The 15,026-nt window shown below is 35.8% G+C and overlaps 1 protein-coding gene across 1 annotated transcript in view; it reads left to right on the forward strand.

The window, feature by feature from the left end:
- Nucleotides 1–15,026, forward strand: part of KCNH8 (potassium voltage-gated channel subfamily H member 8) — a 178,302-nt gene that overhangs the window by 59,537 nt on the left and 103,739 nt on the right. Inside the window, exon 3 of the mRNA XM_064414163.1 lies at nt 11,910–12,041. Coding sequence (XP_064270233.1) covers nt 11,910–12,041 — 132 coding nt within the window. The remainder of the gene's footprint in view (nt 1–11,909; nt 12,042–15,026) is intronic.

Here is a 15,026-nt window from a genome sequence, read left to right on the forward strand (position 1 = left end):
AGAATTTTTTCTATGTGTGTTCTCTTTTGGGAATTTTAATGAATTCTTAGAATAGGATAAACTGGTTGCAATTCCTCATCCTGAACATTTTCTGCCATGCTAGCAACAGAGCCATATTAGAACCATGGCAGCAGATACAGCAGCTTCAGAGAGGGGTGTCTCTTGAAAATTTAACTCAAAATATAGCTTTCATCATAGTTTCAGTATTTATTTTGGTTCCTCAGAAATTTTCTTGCTTTTTCTTTGACAGAGCTGTATTAGTTTCTTGAAGACAATTGGAAAAGGAGACTATTAAAAGACAAGGAATTTTATGATTGTTGCCTTCTTCAGAAAGTTTTAAAATTATATTGCTTAGGAGCTGATTTTTAAACTTTTTTCTGTTACTATTTCTAAATTTTCTTTAAAACATCTGCAACAAATTAAGTTGTCAATTATGATGATAGAAATGCAAATTAACCTTTTGGAATTCAAGTGAGTTGTGAGAAAAATGCTCACTCTTGGATCTCTTGTTTAGAACAATCTAAAAGCAGTTGGACACTATGCTGAGGAGCTATATTTAAATAAACCCTTTTTTTTCTGCCTGTCAGCCCTCTTCTGAAATTTGTCAATAGTGAGTACAGGTAGTTAAATGAGGTCTTCACATTCCGTCAAACTGAAGTAGAGTTAAGCAGCTGTGTGGATTTTTTTTCCTTTTCTATTGCAGCCTAAGATAATGCTGCAGTAACCCAGATAATCAGTGACTTAGTCCAGTCTAAGCTCTCCATCTTCAGTTTCTGAGAAGGTCACAGCTTGGGTCAACTATGACCCCATCAGGTTTACTTCCTTTGTCTCAAAATTAGGTTTGTAGTGTTTGAAAAGAGATCTGTGCATACACACAACCTTTTAAAACATGCAGTAGTTCCACAGCCCTCCTTGATTGAAAGGAAATTCTCTTTTTGTGTATGTCTAAGTTGTGTGCAACACAGTGTAAACAGCAGTGGCCACTTGTGATTTATGGACGTTTGAGAGACTTCACTGTGGTGACCATCATATCTGTGCATCCCAGAAAAAGGGCTGTTTGCACAAGCCTTTTTGCATAGTTAAAAATCCCCACTGTAAGAGTGTGGTAATTACATATCCTCTGAACAGAGAGAGACACAGTTCTCCCAGGAAAATCCTGGGAAACTGTGTAGAAGTTGTGAGAAACTTAGAAGAAAGAATTCAAACAATTATTATCTCTCTTTCTGTAACCATTGGTTATAGATATGGTTCTCCAGAGTGTGTTATTCATAGTTCACCAATAGTGAGAGAAGATTCCTAAAAGCCAATCAAGTCTTAAGTCCACCATTGTTTCTATAAGAACTGTAGATTTCTAATAATAAAGTGTCTTTCATGCCTTCTAATAATAGAGCCTCTGTCTCACCTTTGGCTGTCCCCGATACCCCTTTGGTGGTATCAGAGGATTGCAGCAAGTGGGTTTTGCTGGAACTGTCTTTACAAGGTGCCTTAGGACTTTGGTGCAAGAAGTTTCCTTTGTCTGTGACAGTTAACTAGGACTCAAGGGACATTTTCTCAGCTTCTATGTGTACACTGATTTAAACACTTTCTGGGTTATGTCATAGGAGTGTTTTTGGTCCCTAAAGGTTTGGTAAATAAATTGTAACGTCAGGAAGATATGATGTATTCAATTTCTGTATTTGTTTCTTCATTTATTACAAGTCAGTAAGATTAAATCAAAGTATTTTATCTCTTCTCATCATCTCATATACATGAGAATATCTGTTTTGATAAGGCTGTATCCATACCTGGAAGGCTGGGATTAAGGTATTTCAGATGACCAAAGTATGAATAGAGAAAGGGTGAAAGTCAGACCCTGTTACTGAGCTCCTGGATTCATCAGGCAAAAGGCTGTTTGAAGTCTGGGTGCTCCCACATGAACAACAATGACAGCCACAGGTAAATGAAATAAGGCTCAGGCCACAAGACATCACCCGCTGCCTCTGCCGTGTTTGTGGTTGAATAACGTGGCTAGAGAATAGCAAAGGCTACACAACATCATTTATATTTAATGCATTCCTTGTGTTAGGATTGCAGAAAAGGTGGGGTTTTTTAATGTTATTTAAAATTGTAGAAGAATTATTAAGAAATTGAAGAGAAATTAATTTCTTTTGAAATGAAAGAAAATTGGATTTTCCTCAAGCTTCTCTACAGAAAGTATCTGCCTTCTTTAACAAACTCCTGAAATACACCATATCTTTTGGAAGTTAAGCCCAGCATTAAAAAGAGGCATTTATTAGAATTTTCTGACTGTAAAAAAAATTTCTCTACAGAGGCCTTAATTTCCTTGTGCCTACTTTCTACTATTTTTTAGTGACAATTTTCTACTTACTAATGTAGAGAAAACCCCTTGACAAGTTGCTTGACAGAGTGGTTTGTAGCAATGTGGCCTCACTTCTGCTCCACTGCTTCTCTACCTTGAAAACATAATCTAAAAATAAGAAAGCTAAAAAGCTTTTGTCGTTGGCTTGCTCACATTTGCTAAATTATTGTACAAAATACAGGAGGAGGGAAATAAAAAAAGCAAGCAGCACTGAAAGATTAATCTGAAGGTGATATCTAATTGCAATTACCTGAGCCATAAAAAATAATTTGTAACTTTATAAAAGAATATATTTTCTTCTTTGTTTTTCTCTTTTCTTTCTTTTATCTCTTTCCTTTTTTTATTTTTTTCTTTTTTTTGTTCTTTTTCATTTCCCCCTTTCAGATACCTCATTAATCATTAAGAAATTTCACTGATTTTCGTAGTCTTCCTCTTTAAAGAGCAGTATAAAATATAGACAGAAGACATGTCCTTATTTTCCTTTGTTTCACAGAATAGGGAATTTTTGTTTTCTTTTCTCTCCCTTCATTTGCTTGACCCATGGCTTCTGATTAAAGGTAATGTGTACCTCTGAAATGTTTTGATGTTTTAGAGACAGTCCCAGCTTCTGCAGGAGAAGAGGAAGACAGAACAGGCCTGTGCTCCTCTGTGCTCCTCCCTGGCTAAAACTTTACAGAGGCCTGGGTGAAGTGGTCAGCAAAAGCCTGAAAGAAGACAAAACAAGGGGATGAATTTCAGTTACAAGGCAAAAAAAAAAAAAAAAAAAAAAAAAAAGGGCAGCAAAATCCCCTGTATGCAATGTGATCTCAACCATCTGAGATCTTTTTTCTAGAATTTAATGAGACACCAACAAGGCTGCAGCTCACTTACAGTGCTGATACCTCGTTCTGGTGCATTCACAGTGATATTGGCTAACAGCTTCTTTCAGCAGCAATGTGATGTATTAAAAGCGTAATTCACTGAGAAAAGACTTCTTCTTCTAGACCCACATTGATATGTAAATAAATCTGTGTGAAATTTTCCTGTTCCTTGTTGTATTGCTATAACTTGATGCCCTTCACTGCTAACAGATGCAATTAGTGTTTCCACACAGACACCCTGGGCTTCCAGCTGCAGCTGGCAGGAATGGCTGTTGGTACTGCTGGATGCTTTTTTTTTCTTTTTAAAGTTTTTAAAGACATTTCTTTGTGCTACTTTTTATACATCCATTTTTAGTAAGAGATATTGGTATTAATTTTGGAGTAGGATGTTCATAAGACATCAGTATAGTCACCTTTCTCTTCAAATTTTTTTCTCACAATTTTATGGCCACACTGAGTCTGCTGCCTTTTATTTTTTATGAGACTTAAATCAAGCTTTGTCTAAAAGCTGAGTTGGGTGTCTGTGCTTCACCATGCATTAGGCTGTTTTTTGGATAAAGAAAGTTCAAAGTGTCATTTCTCCAGATGACCATATGCCTCTCTTTGGCTGGCATTTCCTTATTTTGTCCCTGATCCCTAAATCCACATTCTGGATTATGATGCAGACTATTTGCCACCTCCTGTGCTGACCACCACAATGGGTTCTTGCTTTAGTTCCATAGTTTTTTGGAAGGTGGTAGGAGGCTCATGTTAGGACTGTCTACTGAACCTTCTCACTGATTTGGGTAGGGAATTGCAAAAGCAGCTGGATTTCATAAAGCAGTTAAATAACTAGAAGGTTAAAACCTGCTGCTTTCCAGCTGGTGGGGTTGCTGTAATTTCATTGGACAGGCTCAGAGACTGTTTACAGCATGTGCTCACATGGACTGAAGTGGTGAATTGGGAAGATTAATCCTCTCTACCATGTTACATAATTGCTCAGTGTGTGTTTCAAAACCCTTCTGTACAAAAACCTCAAACCTGACAGGATGGAATTATCAGTTCAGATCCATGACTCAGCTCCATCTCAGGTCCCAGCTTTAGGCCCCTCCTTCCAGGAAGGTGCCTATGGACTGCATATGGAGTAAGGTTCAAGCTCTTGAATCACAGCCTCAACAGAAAATCCGTAAACTTGTTGAAAACTTCTGAATAATATGAACATATAAGACAATGATTTTAGGCGAGGATTATAATGCAAAATACTTTCTGACCTAACCCTGTGGGAAAAGCAGTGTAAAATAACTTGATCCATTTCTAAAATGTAGTCTTTCAGTGTAAGTGCATGAGTAACCAGTAAAATCCCTTTTTTCTCCATGTCATGCCTTTCGAAAACTTTATGAATAAGCACAAGGTTGCAGCCAGCACCTCTCCCAATTCTGGGAGATCTCGCATTCTGCAGACTCCAGACTTTCTGTTTCTAGGGGCTGCCACTGCCCGAGGAAGCAAAGTGAGAATCACAAAATATTTTGCAAATATTTTAGTTTATATAATTATCACTTGTTTTTTGAAACTAAAAACGTTAATTTTTTTTCCTAGGTGTAGTGGTCTGTTTGGAGATGGCTGGGTTTTTTCATTGCAGTACATTTCACATCATCTTTGAAGTCTCTCTTTTCAGATTATAAAATAATGAGCTTAAAAGCAAAAGAATGTAATTTGTAAACATGGCTATGTTTAGGTGAGTGTGTGCTTTAATTCCTTCAGATGTGAAAATATAAGATGAAATTTCAGAATAATAAATATGTTTTTATTTATATATATATATACAAATATATATCCAGATATATAATGTATATGACAGATCATCCTGTTTTAAAAATTCTTGCCTTCTTTTCAGAAGTACATCCCTCAGTAGGCTGAGAAATCATATTTACTGCTGTGTTGATATCTATGTTTTGACTCTGAAGGTCCAAAAGGAATAAGCACAGTTTTAACAATAGATTTCAAAAATACAGTGATCAATGGAAAGAAAATTTGGCTTATTTAGAAATTGCTTGGGTGAAAGAAATGAAGTAAAGATTAAACTGATCAGGAAGGATCAAACCTGACTATTTCTGAAGCAGTCTGTATAAAGATATTGGAGAAACTGTATTTTGTTTTGTTTTCTGTTCCTTTAGTTTGGTTGGTTTTTTTTCATTTTTGTCATAGACATTGTATATTTGTTTGTATAAGTATATTGTCTCAATTAGTATTTCCCGGGAGTTAGTTGACAAATGCTGAATGCCCTGTACTAATATAACTGTGACAAAGTAATTATCATTGGAGAGGGAGGGAAAGTAAGTTGCAGACGGATAATATTTATGAGTCTGCCCTGAAGCTTTTTGCATTTAAACAGAATGCATCTCACTGACTTAACTTAGTTTTTAGATAATCCTGTGTGTTTTGCTAATTGTCATAACTGCAACCCAGTAAATGTATTACATCAGGGAAGTACTTATCTCCATAAATGTTATTTTCTTTTCTGATCTGGAAGGTAATATGAAAAGGAAATTAGGGCAGACAAAAAGAAAGTGGTATACCCAAGGATAATGTATCTCACATGGCATTAAATGCATTGCTTAGTTCTCTGCTTTTGTTCAAGGAAACAAGGGTAACTAGAGGATTTTGAAATGGTCTAATAATTAAGGAAGATAGTGGAGCTATACAAGGAAAGACCAGAAAGCAGAAACAAAGCTGAAATGTAGATGTGCTGTAGCTCTTAAATCAGTTTGTATAAAACATTCACTGCAGACTGTACTAGTTGTTGCATGCACAGACTGTTCCACTAAGGCTGGAAAAGACATGCACTCAAACTAGGAGCTGCCATAACACTGACAGTCTGTGTCCAAAAAGTGACAAACACAAACTTTGGGGTCATGAATGAAGCTTCTCTCTGCTTAACATTGGCAGTTTGCAGGAGAGGCAAGGATAGGAGATTGCTGTGTTGAAAAGGGTCTTTTCTTCTCCTTTCCCTCTTTTCATCTCTCCATCATGGCAGAGATGGCAGAGAAACTCAGACATGCTGGGCAGTATGAGGCATATGACATATGAGGCACTGGAATACCTGGCAGCAGAAGGGACAGAGCATAGGTTGAAGCTGGGCACAGAAAAGGCAGGGAAGACATGGAGGGATGGATTGGTGTATCTCTGATGAGATGTAATAGATCTGAATAATTGCACATGGTACTCCATAGGGAATATAGAGGATCGGGGAGCTATTTTTAACAAGTTTTAAATCAACGCCATAGGATTATTCATTCCCTACTTACTCATACTGAAATACAATTTTTGCTTTATTATTACTGTATCTTATGATTACAGTTATTGAAGTATCTTACAGTCTTCTTTCATCTACCAAATTCTTGGGACACAACTGTATTCTGCTTTAGGATGTAAGTAAATTTGGAATGGCTCCATTTTGGATGCACTAATGGATTACAAATCCACTTTGGAATAGATTTACACTGACTGTTAATACTTGTAAGGAGATTTCCATCCAAGATACAAGTGTGATCTGGTGGTCACACAGAAGTAGGGGAAACAAATTCTTGAGTCTTCTTTGCCACTTGTATGAAAATCTAACACAACCACCTGTTTCCATGTAAGTCAGTTTCATCATAACCCACATGAGTTCTTAATTTTGCAGTTTTTTCTGACCAAAGAATGTCACTAGGTGTAGCAGATAAGCTGACACCTTCAGTAGCAGAATTAAAGAAAAATAAATTATAGGTTTTGTTAGCTTATAAATTTGATTTTTGCAGCGATAATGGAGAATGAAGTGATAATTTGCTTAAAGCAGCAGAACATTGCATTAGCTGTATTAATTGATCATTGCCAAAGTTATGATATTTACAAAAGAGAAAGTGCTTGAATGTATAGCTATAGTTTTCTTGCAGCTCACTTCCTTTCCTATTCAGTCCAGTTGAAATTTTTTAAGCATTGTTTTCTTAGAACTTTGCTCTCCTCAACAAAATGTTGACATCTTGTCAAAACCACTTAACTTTCAAAATGATATGTTATCAGTGAGGCTGGGAATTTTTGGGTAAGCTGATGAGAGTTTGGTTCCCTCAGATAAAATCTTTGGCATCCCAGTCTGCCAGTCTTGACGTGCACACTTCCTGTGATGGAAAAGTGGAAATGATCAGGCTCAAATATCTCTGGTGTTATGATGCAGGTTTATTTTGCTGATAATTAGTAACCACCAATGAGACACTGTTGTAATGCTGAGGATTTAGCATCAATCTTGTTGACAAGTTATTACAGCTATCTACGTGAAAATATTTTTTTCTTTGTCTTCTACGTAAATCCCTGGAAATAGAGTAATGTGTTTTAATAGTTTTGTTTAAGGCTTGATTTGCATCTCCCTACAAGAGCATTTAGTTTACTAAGTCACCCACTTAAATGAAAATAAATATTCCAAATTTATGATGGCTTGTGAAGCCTAATTCTGCCCTCTCATGCATATATATAATTATTCCCTGAAGAGCTATTGTTTTGTGCCGCAAGACTTTTATATCTAGTATGCAAATCATTTAAACTTTCTTTCTTTCTTCAGATACTTGTGCCATTAGTCTAGGAACAATTGCATTTGGTTAATTCAATGTGTTATGTGCAGATTCAGAGCTTCTCAAAAGAGCTTGGTCCCTCTTCCTTGTGATACAGAGAAGTGGAGATAGATCACAGAAATTTGTGTGTTTCCTGTTTCTGACCCCTGAATAATAGAAGGGACTGCATAAAGCAGCTCAGTGTCCCTCTGGAGAGCAGTGTGGTAATAAAAGTCCTGAGGAATTGATGGTCTGGAAGTGGATATAACCAGACCAGTCAAAAAGCAAAAAGAAGCCTTAAACTTTTCTTCCTGCACAAAACTACTCCCAGACTGTCAAGAGCAAAATGAAGCCATAGCTTGGCATGAGTAGCACTCATTCCAAGTATTTCTTAGATATTTTTGTCTCTAAAAAATTATGAAGTAAAATTTTAACAAGATGGGTGTAGAGTTTTATTTATTTGGTTAAAGAATTACATAAACTTTGCAGACCATCATCCCACATCATATCTCTATTATGAAACCTCTGCAATACCCAAATATCCACCAAAGATATTTCTGTTCTGAGTATTTCATTGGGCTCTGTATAGGGTGGGCATGACTAGAGATCACCTATTATTGTACAGTGAGTGCACACAGCTCATCAACAGAGCTAATGGTCTCAGTCTGTCCCATGGTTCAAGCAGGCTTTATTTTCTAGTGAAAAGAGTGTTTGGTTTTAAAGGCTACTGGCATTCTAATGACAGGGTTTTGTACAAAATCTCCCTTTTAAATGTTGTGGTCTGTTGACCCTTGTTTTGATTTCAGTCTGAGGACAGACTTCTAGCTGTCAAAATGAGGAAAGGTAGAAAGGGTGGTTGAGAGAGTGACCATAAAGCACTCTCTTTTTTTGTATATATAAAAGGTGGACTACAGCCAAATTGCCTTGTGATAAGATTATGCTTCATTTGGTTTCTTTTCTCCTTCCCTGTGATGTGCTTATATAAGCCTTCAGGATATTAAAATATATTTTGACCCTTCATAATGCAAGAGAAAGATTAGACTCTTTCTCCAAGAGTGGTGGCTTGAAGCAATAAAAATAGCCTGTATATAAATAAACCTCCAAAAGAAATTTCTTTGATAGGCGACTCTTGACAATACAGAAAATCTTTGTATGCACCATCTGAAGCAGGGAAGGAATTTCTGTCTCACAGACGAGTGCATTCAAAAGAACCACAACAAAATAGGGCACTACTTTTTTTGATGTGGAGAAAGTTCTCCTTTTGCTTTATAGAATTAAGAGATGCTGGCTTTCAGTAAAAGCTATGTAACAGATTGCATTGCAATTTATTTTTCCAAGGATGCTCCTCAATAGTGAAAGAGAGCTCTTCTGTACTTGACAGAGTACAACCTTATATTGACCTCGTCCTGACCTAAAACAGATCATCTCACCCCGTCTAAAAACGCCTTCATATTCATTTGCTCCTTTCAGAGAAAAGGCAGGAAAAAACCAAATAAAATTAAAACACAGAAAAAAATCCACCAAACCAACCAGCTCATATTTAGAACTTCTAAACATTCAGTGTATAGATACAGCCAGAACTGACAGCCCACCATGCAGGGTATTACCCTGGAACTCTTCTGGAGAGAAGTAGTCTGCACATGTATTGGATGTGTGTTTTCTTTAGTGGCACATACCATATTTTATACATGTTTTCTTTGCTTAGTCAAAATATTTTCAGATATTTACAGAGAAGTAGAATGAGAAAAGAAAATATTACTGAGAGAAACCAAATGATGACAGGATGTAGAACAATTTCAGTGACCACTGTTCAGTGACAAACCTCTAAAGAATTCAAAGGTATTTTGATTATACAAATGAGCCAATGCATTAAACCATTAAATATTAAATTAATTTTTCTCTAATGATTAACCATGTTGTAATAACTCCCTTAAACCTAAAAACTACTATTTTGGACAATATTACTGTAACTGAGTTAGGTTTGTTTCAAATGGTTGATGTCTGTAACTTTCTTTCAGGCTGTAATGGCTAATGTGTGTGTGTGTATAGGAAAGACATGTAACAATTGAAATGGGTAAGGTATACTTCCACTTCTGGAGGAGATAGAAACATCTTCTTAAAAGACCATTGGCCCTCTTGGTGGTGTTTAGAAGAAGGAGTTGAGAGAGACTTCTCTCTTCGCTGAAACTACTGCTAGAATGCAGCTGGGTAGAAAGTAATTTTGCCACTAGGATTTTGGCCAGTTTAGAAGTTAAGATGGTATTTTGTAAAGACTTATGTTTCTAGTTTTAAGCAGTAAAGTTTCTTAATGCTTCTCCTCCTTGAATAGACCACTTCAAGGCTGGGACAGTGTGACTCTTTAAAACATTTCTGACAGTAATGCTACTGAACAGTTTTCCCCAGAATTTTTAATAGAGTCAAATCTGTAAAGAAAAAAGAAAAAAAAGAGAATGGAGAATCAAAGTGGGAGAAAGAACAATAGAAATGCTTTGCTTCTGATTCTGACATGTTTTTTCTTCTTTTAAAAGGGAATTTTTCCTTGCTTTGTCTTCAAAATAAGAATATTTAAACCCAACACAAAGCAAGTCTGCTTCTTTACACAGGTTTTTCTGTCCTCCAGTTTTCCTTTCTCTTGTTCCAATTTCTCCATGTCCCTTTTTTAAATACCTTAAGTGGAAATGCTGCCACATTTCTGAACTAGGAATGTTAGTCTCAAAGGTGCCTGTGTGACTTGGAAAGTTTGATCAGGGCACAGAGGACCAGATGAATTTCCTTTGAAACAATTTTTTTTACCTTTAACTGCTGTGGTCCCTCAAAAGAAAACCTGCTCTTTCACCTCTCGTGCTCATCTACAGTGTTCAAAAGGCAGCCAGGGAACTTCCACTTGAAAATCTAAATTATAAAACTTAACTGCGATCTTTCTGTGCCCAATTTTTTTTTTCAAAACTAGAAACTTCAGAAGACAGCACAGCAGGAAATGGCCAGTCTGCTTGCTGATCCCAAGGAGCCCTCCAAAGCTCAGCTGATCATTTGGCAGTAGTCAGCTGGGGCAGCAGTTGTCCAGGGAACCGGTCCTGTTTCTTTTTATGAATTTAACTAGACTTTTGTTTGTAAACAAATGCTAAAAATAGTACGTTGTGAAGCAGCAGATTGTGGAAGTGTAAAGATGTACAAAAATAAATTTTAAACTCTCTAGTAGTACTTATATGTCTTATAAATAATATTTGTGGGCTGATGGTGGGTGGAAGTAGTTAGCATTGATACCTAAAACCTGAATGAGACAAAAGCCTGGTACTCTGCTGAGTTACCCCAGAATGGATGGGAGTGGGATCTAGGATGCTTGCTTCTAGGCATTAAATATTTTCTTGTTCCAAGTGGTATTCTTAGGAAACATTAATTTTGTCATTGCAATTGAACAACATATCTTGCAAATAAAACATGTGACACAAACAGTAAGATTTTATTATAAACTGCATCATTATGTAGCAGGTGTGGACAGAGAAAAGTTGACAATTAAAAATATTGTCAAACTCAGTTTTGTCCAACTTCAGTCTTAAAAAGGTGAACATTATGAAATTAAAGAAGATAGCTGATATTAATTTTAGAGATTATATGTGGTATTATATATCTCACTGTCTGTGCAAAGATTTTATTTCTATTCTAAGTCTGATATCTGATTAATTTAAATAGCTTTGAATTAGTGAAATGATGCTCTGACTATCAGGTCTTCTGTCAAGAGCTTTTAATGAGTATCAAGTCAGATGATTAAGGCAGAATGATTCTATAGCAGACATGAATGCTTCAGATGCCAAGTTAACAAAGTGAAAGCTATTCCAGGAAATAAGCAACATCAGTTGAGAGTTCAAAGGAAAGCATGGTTTCAGAGTAGTAAGCAGCTTCATTAAACTCTATTAATGATCCCTGTAGATAAATTTTGCATTTAAATTAATGTCTTGTGTCTGGAGAATGCAGTATTACAGAGCTTCAACCAGTGATGCAAAGTGATTTACATGAGCTGAACATCTGTGATTCCCTGACTACTGACCTCCTAAATAAGCAGTTCACTTTTTTACCTCCCTCTCTCTGCTAAAAGACAGCTGTTTGAATTAAATTCCTTCTTTATCCTTGCAGGGTCTTCATTCTGGTGCTTACTGGATATTGTTCCTATAAAGAATGAAAAAGGAGATGTGGTACTCTTTCTGGCCTCTTTCAAAGACATAACAGACACAAAAGCGAAGATTGCCGCAGAAGACAAAAAGGAAGGTTTGTGAGAATTGCAAAACCATTGATAAGAACCAACATTTCTATGTTTTTAATTATTGCACGTGCATGAGCATTCTCTCACAAGTACACTATTCAATATAGAGACCTCCTAGTTCTTTTCCAAAGAAGAAATTAATATGTGACATGGAATGATAAATAATCTGTTTGGGTTTTTTATTATTTACATACTGCTGCAGGTAGACCTTTTCAAAAGTTCCATCTATGAACCTGATTTCAGCATGGCTGAGAGTAAAGGAATGTGTTTTTTCATATAAGCCGAATTTAAAACAGCTTTAGAAATTATTTTCCTATTGATGAGCATATATATTCTTGTTTCATCTCATTTTCATTACACTTTAAGTTATAAGACTTATTATGTCATCAGAATTATCCAATAACATAAGAAATAATTTCTCACTTTTATTTGCTTCTGAAAAGAAACACTGCAAAGATTCTGTTCCATGAATTTGGAAAACTGGCTTATGGTAATGGCTCACAACTGCCATAAAATAATTTTGACTGTATAATGTAATTAAGGTTTGCTAAATTTTGCTAACACAAAACTAAGTCAATGTAGGGGGATGAAGGCTACGCAGTGAGCACTGAGTTGTACATCAAAGGCAGTGAACTTATTCCAGATTTGCATTTTGTAAAGGTATAGCGAACCAACACTTTAGTTTTGTAATTTTTCAGTCTCTAAGGAACTGCTTAGAAAGAGTTTATCTGTAGACACCATGAGTGTCTACACATTCTTTAAAATGCCATTGGTGTTGTATTTTCCAACCTGGTACAACTCTGGGTTCTATTTAAATTTTTCATCCCATGATAGCCATTGATGCATTCATATCTCAAAAACTACATAGTTATGGGCCTCAGAACACATTTACTCCTCGTGGGAGTAGTAGGGGAACAATTAATATTCAACTTTTTCAGGTTTTAAATGTTCATTTTTCAACAAAAAAGTTGTATTTCAGTTACAGAGGTGTGTGATTCAGTATTCTTTTATGAAATTTTAGTACTTTAAACCGTAAAATATTGTTCTCTCTTGTGCTGATTAATACTTATCAATTAACATAGATGCTTATGCTGTCTGGCTCTTGTGTACATTTGGACAAATAATTTCAACTTTGACTTAATTTTTAAGCTCTGAATATTATAAGGTTTTGGGGGGGGGAGGAATTTTGTATCCTTCACTTTTTACACTGAATATATTGAAAATTTCAAAGCTGGAAGACTGAAAAATGGTTTTGAAGTAGTACACAAGTATATTTTACTGCTTTTCTTTACATTCAATTTGAACCAATTTCTACCTCTTGAAGCAAAAAAATAAAAGTATGAAAAATATTTTATCTTGTTTCTCCTTAAGCCTCAGAAAACCTTACTCTTATGAAAGTTTTAGGAAAGTAATTTATTTAAACCTGATACATGGAACCATGTAGGAGAGAGATTGTCAGAACATCTGTGCTCTAAAGGCTAATGATTTACTTACAAGTGATGCAAATTTTCAGGGTAGACTCAGTGAGAAATCACATTAAGTATGCCAGTGATGACTCGAAATAGGTATGTTGCTGATTACTTGCAAAATGACAGCTATTGTTTATCTGATAAACATTTGGTAGCTGTGTGCTTATTTTAGGATGGAATTAAGATGGTCCTTTGACGTGGTTTCATGTCAAATTATAAATCTAAGCAGATTTTAACTTCTGTTTCCTGTAGCACATTTACAAATTAATACAACTCTGCTGTGTGCTGACACAGGAATGCACTTATGCAGGGCTACACCACAGCAGCAAATGCCCATTCAATTGCCACAAGAATGAATATCGACACTTGGCTTTCTTCCATGATGTATTCTTTGGAGCATCATCCTGAAACTTGGTTGTTCCGTCCCCTCATACTAATTTTAAACCATGACAATCATTTTGTGTTATTAACCTCATGGAAGCAGAAAGTACCACTTAGTGTGGGGCTTTGACAATTATAGCGTTTTATTAAGTAGAGTGAGATAACAAACAGGATTTAACTATTTATTCAAATTTTCTTTTTAAATTCAGGATTTTAGTTTTGTGTATATCCACCTGACTATATAAAAACAAATGTAGAGGTATACCAGGTCTTTTTGAATAACATTAAAATTCTTCTTCTGCAGAGTGATTTACTAATCCTCCAGTGGTGAATATCATCTCATTATTTTCAGAAAAGAATTCCCAGTACAATCTGTGCAACTCATTCAGTACCTGAAATTTCAGGAATGTACAATGCACCTTGTATTAACAAAAGCTGGAATTGCTGTTTTGTTTAGATCTATAGCAAAACCTTTTTAATGCTCAGAGATTGATTTACTTTTTCAAGGATTACTGAATTTGTCCTTTCAAAAATCAAATAATTTTTAAACTTGTAGTTGAAACTGAGCTATTGCTGCAAGGTAATTTCCTTTATGAACAGTTTTCTACTGCCTTTTTAGCATGTCTCTTGAGGTTAGACTGTGTATGCAAGGAGACCCTAGATACAAACATTCTCAGTGTGAAACTATTCTGCCCATGCAAGGCCCCTTTATCAATGTTTTTGTTTCTGTCTTTTTCTTCTGTTTTCTGACCAGAACTGAGTTTTATAATTTGTATGCATCATTAATAGTTATATTCCATCTCACTTTAATTTTTAAACTCCTTAGAAAACTTATCTAACAAAATTCTTTCGTGCTCCTTTTCTCCTAAGTCTGCGCCTTTGAGATCCCACCAGCACTTTATGGTAGCACACTGTCACTTGCAAAAGCCTTCTCCAGACTCCTACTTCCTCAGGTCTTTCCTACGTTTGATATCACCTGTTTCTTCTGAAAAATCTTGTTCTCCTTGTACTTTTACAATGACATCTTCCTGAACTTTATCTTCTGATTTTATGGCCTCTTTCTTCTTGTGCATTGTGTATTTACTTTTGCAAATCTCAGGAGCCAATGCTGTCTGATTTTCTGCAGACATTTTCTTATCA

The sequence above is a fragment of the Passer domesticus genome, chromosome 1 (assembly GCF_036417665.1).
Source record: "Passer domesticus isolate bPasDom1 chromosome 1, bPasDom1.hap1, whole genome shotgun sequence".
In the NCBI taxonomy this organism is placed as follows: domain Eukaryota; kingdom Metazoa; phylum Chordata; class Aves; order Passeriformes; family Passeridae; genus Passer; species Passer domesticus.